The 23,630-nt window shown below is 36.3% G+C and overlaps 1 protein-coding gene across 1 annotated transcript in view; it reads right to left on the bottom strand.

Annotated features, from left to right (window-relative positions):
• Positions 1-23,630, bottom strand: part of DNAJC1 (DnaJ heat shock protein family (Hsp40) member C1) — a 243,794-nt gene that overhangs the window by 93,550 nt on the left and 126,614 nt on the right. The window contains exon 7 of the mRNA XM_074192974.1: positions 14,155-14,245. Within this exon, the coding sequence (XP_074049075.1) occupies positions 14,155-14,245 (91 nt within the window). The remainder of the gene's footprint in view (positions 1-14,154; positions 14,246-23,630) is intronic.

Raw genomic sequence — 23,630 nt, forward strand, 5'->3', positions numbered from 1 at the left:
GTAATGTTTTTACCCTTTTTCCTCATCTCTTCAGGGTATAGACCCAGTAGTGGCATTGCTGGGTCAAAGGGTAGGCACATTTTTGTTGCCCTTTGGGCATAGTTCCAAATTTCTCTCCAGAAGGGTTGGATGAGTTCACAGCTCCACCAACAATGTATTAGTGTCCCAGATTTCCCACATCCCTTCCAACAATGATCATTATCCTTCCTGGTCATATTGGCCAATCTGAGAGGTGTGAGGTGGTACCTCAGAGAAGCTTTTCTCTAATAATTAATGATTTCGGTACTCTCACACTTCTAATGAAAAGAGCAAGGAACATTTTCTCATCTATGCTTTAGAGCTAAGTTTATTAACTAAAAGAATACTAAAATGGTAAATAAAACTAGATAAAGAAAAAAGATGAATACAATATATGATTAGCTAACATCTATTTTTAAGAGAGAAAGGAAAGATAAATTATCAGAAGAAATAAGAAATTTACAAAGAATGGAGCCAGAAGTAAAGACAATTCTCGGAAATGACTAAGCCATTTAAAATCAACAAAACACAAAACTTAAATGAAATGTTTATTTTCAAAATTATGAAAAATTCACAAACACAAAAGAGAGAATATAGAATTTTATCTCCAAACAAGAAATGGAACAAATCATTAACAGAAGTCTCAAAAGAAAAAAGTCTGATTCAGATATATTTATTGGTAAATTCTATCAAACATTTAAAAAAAACTGTTGGGGCAGCTAGGTGGTACAGTGGATAGAACACGAGCCCTGGAGTCAGGAGTACCTGAGTTCAAATCCGGCCTCAGACACTCAATAATGACCTATCTATGTGGCCTTGGGCAAGCTACTTAACCCCATTGCCTTGCAAAAGCCTAAAAAATCAAAACAAAACAAAACAAAAATTTCTGTTATATAAAGTACTAATCAAAATAAAATGTGATGATACCTTGCCAGACTCCTTCTCAGAGATTAATACAGATTTAATTCCCCAACTAAGGAGAGATAAATTAGAAACAGATTTAAATACATGTCTATCATTAATGAATATTAGAAAACTAATAAATGCAATATTAGCCAATGGATATAGCAATGAATTAAACATTATAACTCTAAACAGGTTAGACAGGTTATCTAAACAGGTTATCAGAAATAAAAGGATGGTTCAATAGTAAAAAGGTAATAAATATAATGAATCATTATAAAAAATTTCCCCAAATCTCATGACTGTAATCAATAAATATAAAGAAAACTTTTGAAATAATAGTATTTTTTAGAACAAAAATTCTGAAAAGCAACTATATAAAGGAGTTTCCATTAATGTGATCATAATTATCCAAAGACAAAGCTAAAAATGAATAAAAAACACAAGACACAGTATTACTGACAATAAAAAATACTAAAAGTTATTTCAGTAATATCAGAGTTAAAATAAGGATAGCCAGTATTTCCACTATCATCTAAGGTGGCTACAAAAGTTATCTATGGCATTGATAAAGAAAAATTTAGGGGTGGCTAGGTGGCACAGTGGGTAGAGCATCGGCCCTGGAATCAGGAGTACCTAAGTTCAAATTCTGCCTCAGACACTTAATAATTACCTAGCTTTGTGACCTTGGGCAAGCCACTTAACCCCATTTGCCTTGCAAAAACTTAAAAAAAAGAAAAAATTTAAAAATAAGCATAGTCAAAGAGGAAGCACAATTATGTTATTACTTGCAGGTGAGAGAACTCAAGAAAATTAACTAAAATTGATTATTAAATTAGTGAGATAAAGTAAAATTTTAAAAATTACCAACCTTTTGGAATTAGGAAGTAAAATTATTCTTGAGATAACAACAAAATTAAATAGCTGGAAATTAAACTAGTGGAACATGTGAAGGACATAAAAACAGCCAAAACCAATTTTTACAGTAATAAAATAACATTTAAATAACTGTTGTGCTAGTTAGTGATTATCTCAACTCCACATTACTGTATTAAAAATGAAGATACTATTCCTCAAAAGGAGTAAGGTGCAATGAAGTTAGAAACCAAGGTGTAGGTCTTTAAAAGCTAACAATCTTAAATTTTATATTAGAAACAATAGGAAGCCACTGGAGTAGGTTAGCAAGGGGAGGTACATGGCTAGTTTTGCAATTAAGCAAAATTACATTGGCAGCAGTATTTGGGGTGGAATGGAGGGGTTTTTGAGGCAAGGAGACCAATTAGGATGGTGTTGCAATAACCTAAGTGAGAGGTGATAAGGGTCTAAAGTAAGGTGGCAAAACTGTGAGTGGAAAGATTGTGACGGATTGTGAAGGAAGACATGGCAAGTTTGGGCAACTCTCTGTGGGAGAGTAAAGAATCTAAGATAAACATCGTGATTACAAACCTGAGACTGTGTACAAAGGATGTTGCCTTCAACAGAAATAGAGAAGGAAGAAGGAAGAATATAGGGGAAAGATAATCAGTTCCATTTTAGATGCATCGTGCTTGAGGTATTTCTAGTACACCATTTGAAATGTTCAATAGGCAAAAGATGATGTGTGTCTAAAGATCAGGGGTGAAACTGGGTATAGAGATCTCAAAGCTATCTGGATATGAGGAAAGTTAAATGTTTGGAAGCCATAAGGAGAGGAGAGCATGAATAGCAGGGGAAAAAAGAGGGCTCAGGACAGAATTAGGAAGAATACCCTCAATGAGGAGGTGTGACTGAGACAATGGCCCAACAAAGGAAACTGAGAAGGCTTTCCGATGTAACCTCGAGACCAACCTACTCTGCCCAGCTGTTTTTCCCATTTCTGTTCTTCTCTACTGCTTTCACTTCCCTATGTGGCACAGTTGGGGCTATGATATTAGAATTCAATGTGGCTGCTTTACTTTAGGCTTTAAAATAATCTTTACAGAACTTTTACATTTTTTTCCTATCATGCTTATAATTTAATTCATAAATATATTCGGGATAACTTTGCTTAATTGGGTCTCCAATCAAACTTTTTAAATTTAATTCATAAATATATTCGGGACAACTTTGCTTAATTGGGTTTCCAATCAAACTTTTTATCTGGAGGGCATCAATTTTTCAATTTGTCTTTGCCACTAAGTCTGGCGCATAAAAGGGACTTAAGAAATGCTTATTGATTGTCTTAAGAAATGATGCTCTTCACAAGCTTCCACTACTCTTTTCCACAATATTTTACAAAGGGGTTATAATCTCAACTAGATTATGGGTTGCCATCTTTCTGCTTAGAAAGGATATCAAGTGTTTCGTGGCAGAGGCAATTTCTAGGTCATTATGGATTTAGGATGGTTACTGATTTATGTCAGTTAATCTTCAAGAAATTGTTCTGATTAGTGTTTATACACCTGCCTCCATCCATCACACTCCTTTCAAATGTCAATAGTCAGTCAGTGAACTTTTTCAAGTGCTGACTAGGTGCTAACCATGATGCTAAGAGCTGAATTATTTAAATAGGTCAAATTCAAGCTGTCATTCCTTTTTCTTATTCTCATTCTCTTTTCTAGTATTATATTTTCAACTGTACTTTTAAGAGGAAAAGGTAAATGTCTATTCTTCATACAGTGAGATCCGTTGGACAATAGGTCCACTGAGTTGGATGGTGGCTGTCCATCATCCAAGACAAACAGGTAGGCTATGATTTGGGACTGGATGGAGGAAAAGAGCAAGCTTGATTGTATTTAAGAGATAGTACATAACTTTCAGCAATTTTAAGCTATTCCTCCTCCAACTTACAAAAGTCAATATATTTTTGCAATGATGATCTCCTAGTAATATATGATTATATATCTTGTACTATAATAGTCTCTGAAGAATCAAAATGGCACATGACATAAAGGGCGATGAATTTCTATATGGCAGGCACAAGTAGTCAGCCACATGTTTTCTTTTTTGTTTGTTTTTTAGCTATATATTTTCAATAATGATCTACATGTAAAAAGTGGTGTAAAGCCTCAGTGTCAAAGTCAAATCGAATTGGGAATCATTAAACTATGTTTAAGAACCCTGTGAGTCACATATTGATTTAGAAAACCACATATGATTATGTTTTAATATATTTTGTAAAGTATTTCCTAACTATCTATTAAATGGATTCTGGCTGCACTCAGGATTATTGTGAACCATGTGTCTGATACCTCTGGTGTATCAATCAATTCACTAGTTGGAGTAAAGGAGGGAAAGGATTTCAGGCTTGGAGGACAGCCAGGGAGGACGCCCTTCTATAGGGGTACCTATAGGAGCCTCAACATCAGGACTTGCATCAAGTACCCATAGTTATTCAAAGGTCTTTTGTAATTAGAAGCTGCATTTCTTCAATTAGGGATTTCCCCCATGTAGGTACAAGTGCTTGATGCTTTAGTGTTTTTTTTTTTCCCTACAGCTAGAATACATTACAGTATAAAGCTAGGCAATTAAAAAAATAACACTCATCATTAGGACACAAAGGTTAGCTTCCTGGACACAAAAATGCTCAAGAGAAACATACCAATGATCCTAGAATCATCTCCCAAGATAACATGATTAGGAGGTGAGCAATAAATTCATATTTGTGACAATGCCCCCAAATTGTAGCCTTTTAAAAATTACATAATTTGATAAAAAAATCCAAGATATTATTATGTATTATTGACAAAAATTAATAGTCATAAGATGCTACTCTGCTATTTTCCATATATGTAACTTATCTTTTGTTTTATTTTGCCTTGTGGACTAGCATTACTGACTCTGACCATGTATCTGGCAGAAAAGTGGAGGGCCTTAGATCAAGGAAAGTGCTAACCCTTGAAATGGCCTTTTATTACAAGTAAAGCATATTGAAATCCGTGTTAAGATTGTTCCTGGAGAGGAATGTTTTACCTATTACTGTAGGTAAAAATAGTGGTGAAAAAGTAGAGAAAAATAAAATATTTCTGGGAACATTAATTATCTACAAAATGGAAAATGGATGTTTGGCCTGGGTTTTTGCCACATTTCAAGGCTTTGATAGGACAGGCAAATAGCTTGGAAAATAGTAATGAGGGTAAGAAAAAAATTACAGAGTCAACTAGTGTGTCTATCATACAAAGATTTTCCTATTTTCCTCTCTATATGAAGGAATATAAATTAGGATACTCAAAAATCTGTACTTTTATAAAAAAGTTAGGTTACTATAAAAGTTGCCTCTTAATAGGCATTCATAAATTTAAATCATAAAAATGAAAATTCAAGACAAAAACATTAGGAAGGCCAAAAAATTTTCTGAGCAGACATCATCAATAGAACTTTGGCATAAAGATTTCCCAAAAGGATAATATTTACTTTTCAAGAAATTACCTTTTTCACACCTTTTGTCCTCTCGAGCAAAAACCCATAATTTTAATAAGACCTTCATGCTGCATTTTCTCCAATTTGCAAATTATATGGAATTCCCTCTACACAGTTCTGGTTCAACCCTCAGAGAATATTACACAATCTCAGCAGTAAAGCAGACAGACATGAGGGCAGATTAGCAATTAGGTCATGAAAAACAGGCAGCATAAAACAGCTATTGCTAATCTGCATGAGATGCATTTACTCAATTAAGTAGATGGAAATGTTATTATGAACTCAGTATTCCAATGATGGTCTTTAAAATTAAGAAGGATGGGGGCAAATGAAATGCACACTGGGGGATTTTCGGCCTTTATATATTAATTCTAAAGTATACAATGCAGAACACCATAATGAAGTTAACAAAATTAATTAAAAGATTCTTTGCATGTAACCATTGGAGACTAAATTTTTAAAAAGCCCAAACACATGACAGTTTTTGACATTATTAACAGTGAATGTGTCTGCTCCTTAATATCCTTAACACTGAATCCCATCACCTTCTCTAAATATACAATGGAGCTCAGAAATTGGGGATGAAAAGCCCTTGCAGGTCTTCTAAAGTCCTAATAGTATCCAAAGCCAAGCATAAGGTTGTTGGTTTGTTTTTTTTTTCTTCCTCAATAATATATCTCTGATTATTCATTTCACTCTAGGCTTTAATGCCAGAATTGCTGGCATTAAAAATCTTTAAATTTGTCTGGTTTCAAGTTTTTAGATAATTAATATAATTTTTAAATGATTTCCCCAATCTTGAGGTATAATAACATGTCAAGAAGAGATAAAATAATATATCTGTATTGGAAAGCAGGTACAGATTCAAAGATTATGAATTTTTTTTAGCACAGGAAAATATTTAAAGAAAATAATAACTGGCATTTTTCAGGGGAAAATGCTTTGAACAATTTTTTTTAAGTGACCACAAATTGTGCAAAGTTTCATTAATTTAAAGGGATAGTTACTTTTTGTATTATTGCAACTGTTTTAAATTCCTACTTATAAGTGTTATATGGTATTATGGGTATATTTAAATTCCTATAGAGAAAACCTGACAGAATTATTTTCCTATCCCACATAACTGGAGAAAGTGAGTATTGTTGGCATAGCAAAAAGCTCCCAAATAAGTTTTCAAAAGAAAAGGAATAAAAAAAGGGAATACAAATTATAGACGAGCAGGAAAGAGATTATAACGAAAGAACACCAGCTTTTAAATGGAATTTAAATTTTGCCTTTTTTTTGTTCAGCTTAGAAAAAATTTTCTCCCCTTTCCTTAAAAAATACATCAATAGATCCGTGACCTCTTGGCTATGAGTAAACCCATTCACAACCTATCTAGACCTTCTCATTGAGACGTCCTGTAAACTTGGGAGGTGCTAGAAGACTTCCTCCAAGTCTTTTTGCATTGTGTCTATCAATTCAGCAATCAAGAACAACAAACATTATTACTGATTTGCAGACGTAGAATGATGAACCTCACAAGGAGCGTATCTTCCAGTGCAATGCCACCCATCCATTTTACAGATGAGGGAAGTGACTGGTCACCCAGCAAGTTTGTGGCACTCATTTTAACATGTCTGTGGCAAGTTCTCTCCTGGGGTTTTGGAAACAAAGACAAAATAAAACCACCTTTGCCCTTAGCAGCCTACCAGAGGGAAAATATGGACATATATAAATATACATAAATAATGTACAAATGAAATAAAAGGCAAGTTTTTTTGAGAGGAAGTCACCCCTAGCAGCTGGGCAACAAGGAAAAGACACACAGGAGATAGCAGATGAGCCAGGCTTTGAAGGAAGTCAGGAATTCTGAGATAGCAATGGTCTCCTAAAACTCAAGTGTCCAGACTTCCTGCCTAAGGTTCTTTTATTTTAACACATTCACTGATCACCTTGGACAAAATTTAAAATATTTCTTTGCAAGGTAGTTATTTGGGAAAAATAGCAACTTCTGCTAATTTATATTTTTAAATATTGGGAGCTCATTCACCACAGTTAAAAATATTAAGGCTTTCATGAGCTAAGAAACCAGGTCTTTCAACTTCAAGCTGGTCATTGCCTCCATGATCAACTCTGTTGGAACCTTCTTGTCCTAGTTCCCTAAGCCCTGTCCATCCTATGGAAATTAAATATTCAATCTCAAATAAATGAAAAAATATTTGTTACACATTCTGTGTAAAAGCTTTGTAATAAGAGCTAAGGTGGTTTCTGCTCCCATAGAGCTCATGTTTTACTCAGTAGAGACAACAAGCACATAAGATTTCAGCTTCAAGTCAGATGGAAAGATCCAGAGGTCCTTAGGGGACAACAGCAAAGCAGATGGTAATTCATCTTTTTTAATGTCAGCTCCATTGATAAGAGCCACACACATTTCTGACAGTGCCAAGGACTTGGGTGCATCCTTTCCAGGACTACAGAGTAGGGGTGACTTTAAAGTATCATTTCTTAAGTAGAATATTATATTTTTTATTATTTTATTTTGACCTTTAGTATTTTATTTCTGTTTAATGACATTTTTCTTTATAGTTATTTTCAAATTAAATTACTGGTCTGTATTTTGTGTCCCTGAATGAGACTATATATCCTTTGCAGGCAGGTTTTAAGTTTTAATTCTCATATAATTTTTAAAATCTTCCCACAGGGTCAAGTATAGTAGGCAAGACACAAATACATTTGAAGTAATATTCCTGGGGATAGAGAAAATACTAGCTACTCTGTGAGTCCCTTCTACTGGCAGATTTGATCTCAGAATGTTAGGAAGAATGTCAGAGCAATGAGCACCCGACAGTCGCGGATGGCAGCTCCTTTGAATCATTTCCTACCTGCTGAATGGGAGCCTTCCCCACAAAGGGTGGGCTTCTACTGTGAGCGTGTCCATCACACCTTCCTGAGGGTGCAAGTCTGCTTGTCTCCTGGCTAAGTGACCACAGGCACAAGACAGTAGGGATGACCACTAGGGAAACAAGGAGCTGTCAAGAGGCCTTGTTAACCATGGAGTGGCCAGAGGAGAGCTTTTTGCTCAGAACAAGCCGGGCAAGGAGGGAAACCTGTTCCACAGCTCATCAGAGGGCAAGGTGGGGCGACTCTCAGAGCACATATCTCCTCTGAGAGAATTCCAGCTTGAGCAAAATCTCTCTTCCCTCATTGCTAGTGTGCTCCATTCCTAAATGTTTGCATTTATTATATAATTATTCTATTCACATGTGTGTGCACACATTTATTTTTGCATATAAAAGCAGCATGTCAAGGCAGATAGAGAAACATCTATGGAACAAGAAGACATGGATTCAAATCCCTCACTGTTGGCTGTATGACCTTGGGCAAGTCACTTAAACTCTCCATTCTCTAGGCCAGTAGAAACAAAGGTCCCTAAACTAGGCATAAGGAGTCCTTCTGGCTGCACAGAAAACCATGTGAACATTATCTATCTTCTTTTATATTTTTATTTTGTTAAATAATTCCTAATTATATTCTGGGAGTATTGGAAGCAGCACTGGCAACTAGAGAGGATTTCAGAGAAGGTGGAGTTACTTCACCCAGGAATCCCTGTAACAATGAAGTCACAGGTCCAGTCCCTATCGAATAACAGAACATCTCAGCATAGGATGCAAATAGAAACATAGAGATAATAACTCAGAAATTAATGAAATTCAAAAGTTGCTCATTAAATTCTTGTTGCATGTAAGGCACACTGAGGTAGGAATTTGGGGAGAATCAAAGTTTAGGTTAAAATTCCCTACTCTCACCTGACTTGCTGTCTTCTGGTGAGATAACAGACACAAGTACCTATGACAATTCCTACAAGATAACTACATCAGAGAGATGCAAAACAAGGGGTTATGTAAAGAACAAGGGGAAATTTTATTTTCAAGGGAGATCTGAGAACTTTAAAGTCTTTTGTCTTTAAGATGGGTAAGAATTCACTGAGCAAAGGTGATTACAGGCAGAAGTATGGGCAAAGACATGGTAAAAGGTAGGAGAATGAAATGCAAAAGAAACTAGGGTCAAGTTTTACACTTGGATTCTTGCAAATATGGGGTAGGGAAGGCAGGTCTAAAAATATCTGTGAAAAAACATCAGAATAGCTCAGTGGTCTGCAATATCAATGAGTCAACGGTGAGAAGTAACAACCAAAAATGCTAATAGGGTCTTAGGTTGTAGTGAGAGAGGAATAGTGTCCTAGGACTAGAACAGGAGCTAGGATGTTTCAGGTACACTGTTTTGTTTGGATCCCAACTGTGGGAGAACCTCCAGAGGAACACAACAAGGATGGTCAAAGGCCTCAAGTGTGCTCTATGAGGATCATGTCAATGAAAAGAGGATGCTTGCTCTGTAGATGAAAAGACATAATGGGGGAGATGCTGTTGGTATTCTCACATGTTTCATCAGAATTGCCTTTTGAAAAAAAAAAAGGATAGGTTTGTTCTGTTGTACTCCAGAGGCATAGCTGTAAATAATGAATGAAAGTTATAAACGGGGAAACTTAGGAAAAAATAACATCACTAAGAGTTACCTAAAAATAAGCTGCCCTGAGAGATGATAGGATTTCTCACTGTGAGTTCTTCAATTGGAGGTGTCTTGGAAGAAACCTGGCCCAGGATATTGTAGAAGCACAGGCTGGATTAGATGGTCTCTTCAGTTTCTGAGATTTTATGAATTGTTATTAGATTGAAGATTTGAGGACTGTCATAAGCCTTTCCATAAGCCTTCCTCAATTTTCAAAAACTTGAGGAAAAGTGACTTGAATTAAGAAATTCAAGCAATCAATATATAAAGTAATCCAAATCACTAATATTTGAGAAATAAAAATTAAAACAATTTTGAGGTACCACCTCGCATCACCAAATCTGCTAAAATAAAAAAAAGGAAAATGACAGATGCTGGAGGGCCTGTGAGAAAACAATGATTTGTTGGTAGAACTATGTCCAACTATTCAGAAAGCAATTTAGACCTATGCCTCCAAAGTTAATAAACTCTGTAAAAACTCTGACCCAGTTATACTCCTACTGAGTCTATACCCCAAAAAAAGTTAAAAAAAAGACAGAAAGGACTCAAATGCACAAAAATATAGCAGCTCTTTTTATGGTAGCAATGAATTAGAAACTGAGAGGGTACCTATTAATTGGGGAAATAACTGAATAAGTTATGACATATGAATATGATAAAATACGAAGTATATAATATAAGAAGAGAGGGAGACTTGGGTGAAATAATGCAGAGTGAGGTGAACAGAACCAGAGAACAATTTACACAATAACAGTGTTGTAAAAAGAACCAATTATGACTTAGTCACTCTAATTAACACAAAGACTATACTTTCAATGGACTTAAGGAAACATGCTATCTACCTGGTGCAGTGATATAGCACTAACTCTGGAGTCAGGAGGAAGGAAATTCAAATCTTGTCTCAGATACTAGACTAACTAGCTATGTAACCTTGGCCAAGTCACTTGACCTCAATTAGCTCTCATCCAGGTCCATCTCCAGGCATCCTTGATCATAACTGGCCACTGGACTCAGATGGCTCTGAAGGAGAAAGTGAGACTGATTTAGCACAGCCACCCTTACTCAAATTCAATTCATGGGCTTGTCATGGCATCACCACCTGATGTCATAGTCTTCTTCCAAAAGTAAGGACAAACATTAGAAAGCCAATGGATGTAAAGGTGAATACTGAAACTTATTTTTGTCTCATTTTTTTGGGAAATGGTTAATGTAGGAATTTGTTTTGCATGACTATATGTATTTGTTTTTTTATTTTGGTTTATTTATTTTATATTATTACAATAATCTTATGAGAGTGAACATAACCCCCCCCCCCCAAAAGACAGAGAAAGCTCAAGAATAATGAAAGTGAAAGAAAAGTGTACTTCAGTCTGTGTTCAGATTCCAGCGGCTCTGTCTCTGGGATGAATTGCCTTTTTTATCATAAGTCCACCAAAGAAGTTGCTTCACTATTTTTCCCACAGTTGCTATTACTAGCTGTATTTCCCTCTACTCTATTCCTCCCACTCTTATTTATTCTATTCACTCTCTTCTTTCACCCTGTCCCTGTTCAAAAGTGTGTTGTATCTGAGTACCCTCTCCCACAATCTTCCCTCTTTTCTATCACCTATTCCCCTCTTCCCTCCCCTCATTCCCACTTATCCCATCCCTTTCATCTCATTTTTCTCTAGGGTAAGATAGATGGATATGTTATTTCCTCTCTGAGTCATTTCTGATGAGAATGAAGGCTCACTCATCCCCCTCAGAATTCCCCCCCCCCATTCTACTGCATTGAAAAAAGCTTTTTTTTACTCTTAAGTGAAATATCTTAGCCCCTTCTTCCTCTCCTTTCCCTTCCTCCCAGTACTTTCCTCTATCACCCATTGAATCTATCTTTTTACTATTTTATACCATTATGTTAAGCTCCTTCCTGTGCCTTGTCTATATATGCTCCTTCTAACTGCTCTTATAAATGAGAAAATTCATGTGAGTTATCAGTATCTTCTTCCCATGCAGGAATACAAACAGTTCAACATCATTAAGTTCCTTATAATTAATCCTTCTTGTCCACCCCTCTATGGTTCATCTGAGTACTGTACTTGGAGATCAGACTTTCTCTTCAGCTCTGGTCCTTTCAATAGGAAACTTCCCTGTTTCATTGAAAGTTGATCTTTTCCCCTGAAAGAGGATGTTCAGTTTTGCTGTGTAGTTGATTCTTGGTTGTAAACCAAGATCTTTTGCCTTCTGGAATATCATATTCCAAGTTCAACGAGCCCTCCTGTGACATCTTGACTATAGAGCCATGGTAGTTAAAATGCTTGTTTCTGGCAGCTGTTATTATTTTCTTTTTAACTTGGGAGTCTTGGAGTTTGGCTATGATATTCCCAGAAGTTTTTCTTTTGGTATCTCTTTCAGGAGGTAATCAGTGAATTCCTTCAATTTCTATTTTTAGCCTCTGCTTCTAGGATCTCAGGAGATTTTGCTGTGTTATTTCTTGGAAAATGAAGTCTAGGCTCTTTTCCTGGTTGTAATTTTCAGGTATTCCAGTAATTTTTTAATTATCTCTCCTGGATTTGTTTTTTGAGGTCAGTAGTTTTCCCACTGAGGTATTTCACATTTTCTTCTAGTTTTTGGTTCTTTTAGTATAGTTTTATTTTTTAAAAAGTCATCAGCTTCCTTTACTTCCATTCTGCATTTGAAAGAGTTATTTTTTTTAAGGTTTTTGCAAGGCAAATGGGGTTAAGTGGCTTGCCGAAGGCCACACAGCTAGCTAATTATTAAGTGTCTGAGACCAGATTTGAACCCAGGTACTCCCAACTCCAAGGTCGGTGCTTTATCCACTATGCCACCTAGCCACCCCTTGAAGGAGTTATTTTCTTCAGAGAACTTTTTTTATCTCCTTTTCCAGCTGACCAGTTCTGCTTTTTATGGCATTCTTCTCATTTGCCTTTTGTGTTGCTTTTTCCATTTGATCTAAACTGGATTTTAACATTTTATTTTCTTCAGGTTTTTTTTGTATTTCTTTCATCAAATTGCTGACTTGGTTCTCAAGATTTATCTGCATCACTCCCATTTCTCCTCCCAACTTTTCCTCTACCTCCCTTAATTGCTTTTCAAAGTCTTTTTTTTTTAGCTCATCTATAGCCTGAGCCCATTTTCTATTTCTCTTGGAGGTTTTGGGTACAGAAGCTTCGATTTTGTCATCTTCTGAATCTTCTAGGGGACCAAAACAATTTTCTATGGTCAGATTTTTCTTTTTCTGTTGTTTGCTCATTTCCTCAGCCTATGACTGATTTACTGTACTTCCAAGGCTTTGCGGGGTTTGGGGGGTATAATCCACAGGGACATTAATTCCTCTAAGGTCTTATGAGAGACTCTGATTGCTCTCGTGGCTTGTGCTCTGGTATATGGATGACTACAGGCCCTCCCCTCTGCCCTGGAGCTGTGAAGAGGGTCCTTGCTCCTCTATGGTAGTATGGGGTCCCAAATTGCAACCTGCATCTGAGTGTGGACAAACAGCTGAGTCCTGCCCCAGGGAGAGTAGAGAGACCTCTCCAGTCTCTCTCAACCCCTTACTGTCTCTGGGCTGAGAGCTCTGGAAGTGCTGGGTGGCTCTCCTGTTTCCTGTTGCAGTTTCTCACCGCAGGGTTGATCTGAGGCCAGTGCTCCACCGTGGTGCAGCAGAGTTCTCTCTCCACCCCTTCAGGCTGTCCCCTGAGATCCCTGGACCAAGAGGTCTGGAAACCAGTCCCTCTGCCTTGGACCCAGGCGCCGCACAGGGCTGCTCCTGGAAGGCTGGAGCCACTTTGCTCAGGTTCAGCTGCATTGCACCGTGACTCTTTCCAACTCCTGGTCCCAGTGAAACAGACCTTTCCTGTGGATCTTCTAAGTTGTCTTGGACTGGGAAATTATATCATTCAGTCTTTCTGTGGGTTCTGACCCTCTAAATTTTGGCTAGTCATAATTTGCCGACTTTTGGAGTTTTTTAAGGAACGAGTTTCCAGGAATTCCTGCCTTCATGCCACCATCTTTGCTCTGTCTCCAACTATTTGTATTTGTAAAAGATTTTGTTTTTCTGGTCTTGTCAATAGGGAGGAGAAGGGTGAGAGATAGGGAGATAACTCAATAGAAAATGCAATAAAATTGAATAAAAACAAAGAAAAGTGAACTTAATTAGTGTCAGTAGGGAAATGTGGGCATTTAGTTTCTTTGCATTTAGGTGATATCAAAAAGCCAACAAAATAACATTTTTAAACTATTTCAGTGGGTTTTTTTTGAGAGAAACTGTATATGATATTGTTCACACAAAAGGACAACGGTTCAACTCACTTTGAAGTATTTCAAGTTCAGCTCTAGCCAAGGCTTCTTCTTTTTCCTTCAGTTTTGTTTCTTTATATTCCTCATAAAATTGTCTGGCATCCTTAAAAAAGAAGTTTTGAAGAAATTAACAAAAACAGTTTGCTTTAGCAAAACTTTCCCACTTAATTGTTTAGTTAAAAATAACTTAATAAGTATTTCTCATTGCTTGATATTTTCATATTTCATGGAGAAAAAAGAAATGATTATTTTCTTCAAGGTTTTCATTCTCAGGGAGTTATAATAAGCTACTGAAAATATTATGTTGAGTAAATTTTCTTCTCTCTTTGACAAAAAAAAGAGAGGCATCCTTCTCTTAGTTTCTTCTTTCATATGATTTTTTTTCATTAATGTGAATAATGACCACTACTACAATCACAAAGACTAGAAAAAAAACATTTGTTGAACTGAATTATTTGTAAATTTCATTATAATAACCCTAACAAAATATCACCATCAACTTTTATTCTTGTTGTAGAAGTATTATCATCTTAGTTATGTAGTTTGTATTATATTTTAAACTGATTGAAAATAAATACTTATTGGAACTATCTGTTTTTTCAATTAATGTCACAAAGTCAGCTCAGATATAGTTGTTTAACCCTTAAAAATGAATTCTATTGGGGCAGCTAGGTGGTGCAGTGGATAGTGTATCAGCCCTGGGGTCAGGAGAACCCGAGTTCAAATCTGACCTCAGATACTTAATAATTAACCTAGCTGTGTGGCCTTGGGTAAGTCACTTAACCCCACTGCCTTGCAAAAACCAAAACCAAAACCAAACAGCAAATAATTCTACAAAGATTTATTTAACACCAATAAGTCAGAATATATATGAGGAGAGTTATGACAAATATAATGTGATATCTGCTTTCATTGAATGTTGCCATCTATTTTTCTTGTTGACCACTAATTTATAGTCAGTTCAATTCTTCCTGACCTATTTGGGATTTTCTTGACCTTTGCCAAGTATCTTTATACTGCAGTGGTTTGCCATTTCCTTCTCCAGCTCATTTTATAGATCAGGAAACTGAAGCAAACCGGGTGAAATGACTTGCCCAGGGTCATAGAGCTAGTAAGTGTCTAAGGCCAGATTTGAACTCTGGAAGATGAATCTTCCTGATTCCAGGCCCAGCACTTCATCTACTGGTCACCTAATTGTCCTAACAGTGATTTGAATACAATTTTGCCATCTTCTAAGGGATATAAAATACATATGTAAAATAGAATGTGGCAAGAATATAAGAGATATAAACATGGTGCTCTAAGAATTCATCATAGAGAATAACTTCTAGTAGCCTCAATCAGCTAGGACTTCATGAAAGAAGTGCTACTTGAGTCAGACCTTGAAAGGATTTAGCAAGTAGAGAAGAGAGCATATCAAGTAGAGAATGACAGAAACTGAGGAATATGGTTAGAAACAAAGAAAACAAAAGGTGTGTGTGTGTGTGTGTGTGTGTGTGTAGTTCTGTTTGCTTAAAAATAATTCAATTATGAAAACTACTTAATTAAAATGCACAACTGACAGAAAAATATTTTAAAATTCACTTTTATTATTTGAATGGTTAAAATAAGAAATTCTAGGGTGTTTATAGTATTTGACACTAAAAAAAAAGAAGTGCTATTCTTCCTTAAACATTCACAGAAGAGGGAACAATACTTAAAAAACTTTGGGGGGAGGTCATAGATATCTTTCTTTTCCTTTTTTTTAAGGTTTTTATAAGGCAATAGGGTTAAGTGGCTTGCCCAAGGCCACACAGCTAGGTAATTATTAAGTGTCTGAGGCCGGATTTGAACTCAGGTACTCCTGACTCCAGGGCCGGTGCTCTATCTACTGAGTCACCTAGCTGCCCCAAGATCTTATTTATTTATTTAAAACATTCATATTTTTAAAAAATGTTGAGTTGCTTTTTGCCCCTCCCATTTTTAGAAGAAAAATGATATTAATTATATATTAAAGTCATACAAAAATATATCCATTATTATCCATGTTGAAAAAAAATAGTTAAAAAGCAAGAACAATAAGGAAGGATAAGAAAAGTATGCTTTAGGGGCGGCTAGGTGGTACAGGGATAGAGCACCGGCCCTGGAGTCAGGAGTACCTGAGTTCAAATCCGGCCTCAGACACTTAATAATTACCTAGCTGTGTGGTCTTGGGCAAGCCACTTAACCTCATTGCCTTGAAAAAACTAAAAAAAAAGTATGCTTAAATATACATTCAGTTCTTCAGTTCTCTCTCTGGAGGCAGATAGTATATATTTCAGCATAGATTCTTTGGAGCTGTCATTGTTCTGATCATAATAGATAAAAGTTTCTCACAATTGGTCATTCTTATAATACTGCTGTTATTGTGTACAATGATTTCCTGGTTCTGGTAATTTCACTTTGCATCAGTTCATAAAAGCCTGTCCAAGTTTTCGGAAACCATCCCCTTTCTCATTTCTTATAGCACAATAATATTTCCATCATGATCATATACCACAACTTGTTCATTCATTCCTCAATGGGCATACCCTCAAATTCTAATTCTTTGACACCACAAAAAGGCTGCTATAAGTATTTTTGTATATAAAAGTTATTTTCCTCTTTATTGTGTCTTTTAACTCTCTTTGGGATATAGACATACTAGTGGGATTGTTGGGTGAAAGGATATGCAGTTTTGTAGCCCTTTAGGAGTAATTTCAAACCATTCTTTTAATTTCTTCTAAAAAATGCCTGTTCATATCCTATTTTCTCTTGCTTATTTGGGTAATTTACATTTTTTTTTAATCTCCATTTCACTTAGATTGTCAGTTTTACTGGTATATTACTGGACAAAATAGTTTTTAATAATTGCTTTAATTTCATCTTCATTGTTAATGCATTGTTTTTATTTTTATAATAATTAAAAAAATCAAATCATTAGGGCTTACCCATTTTATTGTTTTTTTCCCCCTTGGAAAATCAGCTCCTAGTTTTACTTGTTTTTACTTTATTTTAACAATATTTTTAGCAATAAGATAGAAAACAATGGCTGATTCTCCAGCATGGGTGACTTCTACCTAGGATACCATCTACAGTCAAGGGAGAGAGTTTTTGTAAATGGGTATATTTCTAGGAAAATAGACAATAATATTAAACAGTCATTAAGCATTCTGATTTGCTTTTTTGGACCAGATATGTAAATTAATTGGTGCAGAGAAATCTCTCCATTAATGCAGATTAACAACTTGTCAATAGCTTTTGGTGTTAGTTATGGAAGAGATTAAGTGCCCAGGGTCACAAAAGAGGAAAGCCTTAAAGAAACCTTCCTGAGGGGCAGCCAGGTGGTGCAGTGGATAGAGTATAAGCCCAACCTGAGTTCAAATGTGACCTCAGACAGCTGAATAATTGCCCAGCTGTATGACCTTGGGCAAGCCACTTAACTCCATTGCCTTGCAAAAAACCAAAAAGAAACCTTCCTGATCCTTGGGCTAGCCCTCTATTCACTCCATCATGTAGTATGTGGCAAAATCACTTGTATCTATGTGAAGCTACTAGGGTCAAATGAATGTGCAGTGGGGGAATATAATTTTCTCTTCATTTCTAGGGAATCTCTAATCTAAGTTCAATATGTTCCTCCATTGTTTCTTTTCAATTAGGGAAGCCCTAATAGGGAAAATTAATTTATCATATTCAGTTCACAGATTTCAATGGGGGAGGCTTGAAGAAAACACAAAGGAACTAGTCTACTGGAAGGGCTGTGTGTTTGATCAAAATTAGGAAACCGGCAGAGAATGAATACATGGTTGGGAAAGCTTAAGAAAAAATTCGCCACTTTCATAATTCTGCCCAAGACATGGGTTCTCTGGTTCCAGATTCTTAAGCTGGGGTTTGTTTCATTCTTCATTTATTTGTAAAATTTGCCACTTATCAGTGAATGACATGACTTATATGTACTCTATTCGCACTTTTATTGCCACTTTCTCTCGCATTTCCCAAAGTTTGAGATCTAAGGCACGTTCATGCACACCCATTGTATCTTGGACTTTGGAGATGAGCAAGACTTGATTTTTGCCCTTGCACACAGATAATTTCAGTATAGAATCACGGTAATCTGACCACTGGAGAGGTCAGAAACAAATGATTAGTGGAGAAGAACATCAGTTGACATATCAAGGGGATGGCAGCATTTGAGTTGGACCTTAGAGAAATGGTAGGGATTCAACAGGAGAAGATGGGGAGGGAAGATATTCCAGAAAGAAGGAATATATAAGAAATGAACCTCAGAGTCATCTAGTTGGAGTCTATATCTATCCAATTGAAGATGAGGTCTAGAATTCAGAAGAGAGGATGGAGATGGAGATCTGTATTTGGGAATGAAGTGCTTAATAAATAAATTAGCTGAATAAAAATAGTTAATGAAGACATGGGGAGTATTATATTGCCATGGGAAATGTACATATTAAGAAACTCATAATAAGGAAAGTGTTGAGAAGACAATGAACCAGAGAAAAACATATATGTATATGTATATGTATATGTATATGTATATGTATATGTATATGTATATGTATATGTATATGTACATGTACATGAGGGTTCTGAACTGACATCCCTGCAAGAGGAGGAAGGGTCAGTGTTTGAATCTTCAGTAGAAATACTGGTCTTGAATAGAGAGGGGGGGGGCATTCAGAGCTAAGAGGAAAGGAGATGGTCAACAGGACAATGGTAGCAGCATCACAGTGGATTGTTGGTCTGGGGAATGATAATGAGGGTTGATGGGCCTGGGGCTTGCCATGCTTGTGTTGTTTACTTCATGGACTCTACAGAATTAGGATGGGATTATTTCTCTGTGAGAAGCTGCTGGAAGTCTATTTCTCATTTGTTTATTCTAACCAGCAACAGTGGATATCTTAATGCCTAGTGTTTTCTGTTCAAATTCATTATAACTTTTGATTTAATTTGTATATTGATAGGGTTTTCCTTTATATAAAATCTTTGATCAATCATGCCCACTATATATAGCATGTCTGTAAGGCATTCCATACTGGGAAAGGTGCAATACTGTGGACTAGTGATTAAGATAGAAATATATAGAATTTAAATATGACAGTTGTAAACTTCTGACTGTTTGGAACTTTCTTATCTGGGGGCTCTATGTTATTTTATTAATAACCTTTTTTGTCTTATTTAAACACCTAGTAGAGAATGAGATCCAGGTGGAGTATTGGCTAATTTGACCTTAGACTATAAAGTGCCTTCTTTCCTCTGACACTGCTATTATCTTAAGACAGGCCTCACCATCTCACCCTTGGATTGCTCTAACAGCCTGTTGATGGGTCTGCTGGCATCAAGTCTTTCTGAACTCATTCTTCATTCAGCCACCAAAGTGCAGGTCCCTGTATGTCTATCACACTCCTGCTAAATAAACTCCATTGGCTTCCTATCACCTCACTTCCATGATCAAGTACAAAAGCTTCTGTGAAACTGTCAGGGCAAGGCCTATTCCTGTTCCTACCTTTCCAGTCTTCTTACACTTGACTCCTAACCTGTATTCCTTGATCCTGTGACCCTGGCCTCCCCACTGTTCCACTCAGATGCTCCATCTCTATCTGGCTAGCTGTCTCCCATGCTTGGAATGGTCTCCCTCCTCCTCTCCATCTCCTGGTTTCTTGGGTTTTCTTCAAGTCACATATTTTGCAGGAAGCCTTTTCCAAATGCCTTTAATTTTAGTGCCTTCCCTTTTAAAATTATTTCCTGTTTATCATATATGAGGTGCAGCTAGGTGGCTTAGTGGATAGAAGACAGGACCTGGAGTCAGGAAGACCTGTGTTCAAGTCTGGCCTCAGACACTGACTACCTGTGTGACCCTGAGCAAATGATTTAAGCCTGTTTGCCTCAATTTCTTCATCTGTAAAATGAGCTGGAGAAGAAAAAAGCAAACCACTCCACAAGTAACTGATTGCTTATTTTCTCTCCTGTTAGATGGCACCCCCCCCCCACCAAGAGCAGGGACTGTCTTCTGACTTGTTTTATATCCTTAGCACAGAGCTTAATACTGATTGACAGATAAGCTAGAAAGGAGCTCCTTGGGATGGCTGGGTCTGGCTGATCAGACTGGGGGGAGACTCAGGCAAGGTTTAGCCCCTGACTTAAAAGGGGGAAGGACAGGGTAAAGGTGGACACCACCAGCCGCAGACATCTACCAGCTGTGTGATGCTGAACAGGTTACTTAATCTCTGTCTCAGCTTTCTCCTCTCTAAAATCTGGCTAATAAGCACCTCCTTAGGGTTATCGTGAGGATAAAATATGAGTTAGTATTTGTAATTCACTTTGCAAACCATACTAAATAATAATATCTATGATTATTATTATTATTATTATTATTATTATTATTATATCATTATATCTCTGGGTATCCTCCAACCCCTGCCAAAATTATTTTACATATATTTTGAATTCAGTTTTTATGTACACATTGTTTTTCTCAAATACAATATAATCTCCTCGAGGTATGGAGACAATGTATTACTGACCTAGCATTGTCCTCACACATGGTAGGTACTAAATAAATGTTTAATGAATTGTTTGAATGGAATAGGGCTTGCTGACCAAACTGGCAGATACTAATGAAGTTAAGGAAAACGAAGAATGAAAAAAGGCACTTATTTGTGATGATTAGTAAGGAGGGTGTAACTGGCCAGGGATGAGAATTCACAGGTAAGGAATGGCAGAACAATGAGAATGGGGCCATGGCTTCTAGGGTAGTAGCTTATAAAACATTAAGAGAAAGACCATGGAGTTAAAGCTAAAGACAGAAACAGGAGAAGGTGGAGTAAGAGAATGAACTCAAAGAATAGGAATGGATCATATGACTGGAGGGCACAATAAGGTCAAAGAGTAGTTTTAGTTAGAAATGTGGAGGATGAGAAGCTTTGGCAAAAAGTGGAATTTCAAAATGCTTATTCTTAAGGTGGTATAATTTTGACCTTAAGGCAGTATTGTTTTGTGTGCTAGATACTGAGGAGACAAGATAAGAAAAAATATCTAATTTCAGGAAACCTACATGACTGAGTAAATACACAGAATATATACAGAATAACCACAAAATAATTCATATGAGGTAATTAGACAGTAGGGCAAGTACAACAGAAAAGATCAATAAGGATTTCTTATAAAAGATGATGTTTGAGCTGAGTCTTGATGAGTGAGGCAAAAGTGAGGAGGGCAAGTCAGGAATCAGGTTTGACAGATGTGAGGAGAGACTTTAGGGGAGATCAATTTTAGGAAAGACACTAACAAGTTGGCCAGGACGTTCATCCTGTAGGACAGGTTTTGTTCAGGTCCAGTTTGGACTAGATAGTCCCTGATCCTGAACCATCTGTCTCTCTCCAAAGTTCCAGTCTTGCATTCCCAACTGTCTGTTGGATCTCCACATCTGAATGGCCCAGAGGTCCATCAAATGCAGCATGTTCCATGCAATCCTTGGGTATCCCCTCACCCACCTGTTCCACTTTCAGGCTTCTCTATTTTTGTTGAGGGATCAACCATCTTTCAAATTGGGAACTTCTTCAACTCTTTGCTAGCCAAGTCTTGTTGATGTTACCTCCATGATATTGTTTACTATTCATTCCTTTTACTCTATTCATAAAGTTTAAGTCTCAGTTCCTCAAAGACTGACTTCCTTTTGTTGCTTTTTTATTTATCTTGTTGCTGTGATTTTAGACTGATTTTTTTTTGTTTTTGGTTATTTCATTCTGCATTAATTCAGAGCCATTCTCCATGGTTCTCTGAATTCTTCCTGCCATTTCCTAATGTACAATAATATTCAATTATAGTAATATATCAGGGTTTTTTGTGGACCTATTGTTTCCAGTTCTTTGCTATCATAAAATTTCTACTTATGAATATTTTCATATCTGTGTTCCTTGTCCTGAAGGTTCAGCTATGAGATATTCGGTCCAAAAGTAACTAATTAGGCATCCTTCTTGTGTAAATCAAAATTGAAATTCAGAACAACTGGATCGATTCACTACTCCACCAACAATATATTGATGCTCCAGTCACTTTAGAGTATGTCTTTATTGGCTGTTTCCATTTTTTTGTTATCTCCATCAATTTACAATGCATAAAGTGACACCTTAGAATGTTTTAATTTGTATTTTTCTATTACTAATGATTAGGAGGATGTTTGAATAAGATCGTTTTTTATCATTTGTAATTCTTTTGAAGACTGTTCATATCTTTTGATGTCCTGACCATATATATTTGTATTCCTGGGTATCCATTTTTTCAGAGATGTTTGATGCAAATATTTTTCTCACTCACTTTTCTTATTCTGATTTCATTTATTTCTATCTCCTCACCCAGGTATTTCAGCTTTCAATCTCCTATTTCCATCCCTTTCTTTTTCCAGATTGATGTCCATGCCTAAAATGCATTCCTTCTTCAACTTCAACTCCAGACATCTTTAGGTTCAATGCTCAGTACAAGAAAAACTTATTTGAAGTGTTTTCTGTCTTTAGGATTCTCTTCTTTTTATATTATTTATTTACCAACAGAGGTATAGATTGTATCCACCCAAGAAGACTACTTTGATTTTATTTTTACATGTATAGTGTCTTATATACCTTGTAGTAGGAGATTAATAAACTGTTGAATGGACTAAAATCAATGTTCTCTGATATCAGACTGAGATCTTTCAGGAAAAGGACTATACTGAGCCAAAATTATATTCACCATAGGAGTTACACCAAAGGATTCATGCATCATAGGATCTCTGCTAATGTTTGCTGCTGATGGTGACAACATTCATTTTGCATTTGCTGTGATGCATTCAGCTCAATGTTAGGCAGCTGTGGGCAGTAACTCAATGGAGAAATTGCTGTCAGCTTGACCCCTGGGTTTCATTCTTTGGAGATTTTTCATGGCTCTGGGTCACAATAAACCTCCAGCAGAGAAGAGACTGTTATGATGACTACAAATTATTGGCAGAGCTCTTTAAGTTTTGGGTGAAAATGTCTGCATAGATACCAAATACTATGTAATGGAACAGAAGTTAAATGAAAATTATTGACTTGATTAAAAATACTTTATCAAATAGGATAAGAAAATTCATTGGTTAAAAAAATGATAAAAAGTATAAAGTATAAAAGGAATGGCAAAATACTGTGGAGAGGATGTATTTTCAATACCAGAGAAAATTTGAAAAATGAGAACATTTATACAATGTAATTCAATGGCACAGTTATTTTCTCTATTTCTTTTCCAATTTCTTCTGATGTGAGTGCTTGAATAGAAGCATTCCCAACTTCTATTACTATGAGTCAAGTTAAAGTGTTTCCATAATTAAGAGCTGAAATTTATTAGAGGGCTTTAATACAGCTCACCCCTACACTATGAGCTGAAAACTGATACCTCCGTCTCAGAGAACAGGGGCATTTGAAATTGTTATTATGTTCATTATAAAAATTCAGATAATATTTATAAAG

This window comes from Macrotis lagotis, chromosome 7, assembly GCF_037893015.1.
Source record: "Macrotis lagotis isolate mMagLag1 chromosome 7, bilby.v1.9.chrom.fasta, whole genome shotgun sequence".
Taxonomy (NCBI): Eukaryota; Metazoa; Chordata; class Mammalia; order Peramelemorphia; family Peramelidae; genus Macrotis; species Macrotis lagotis.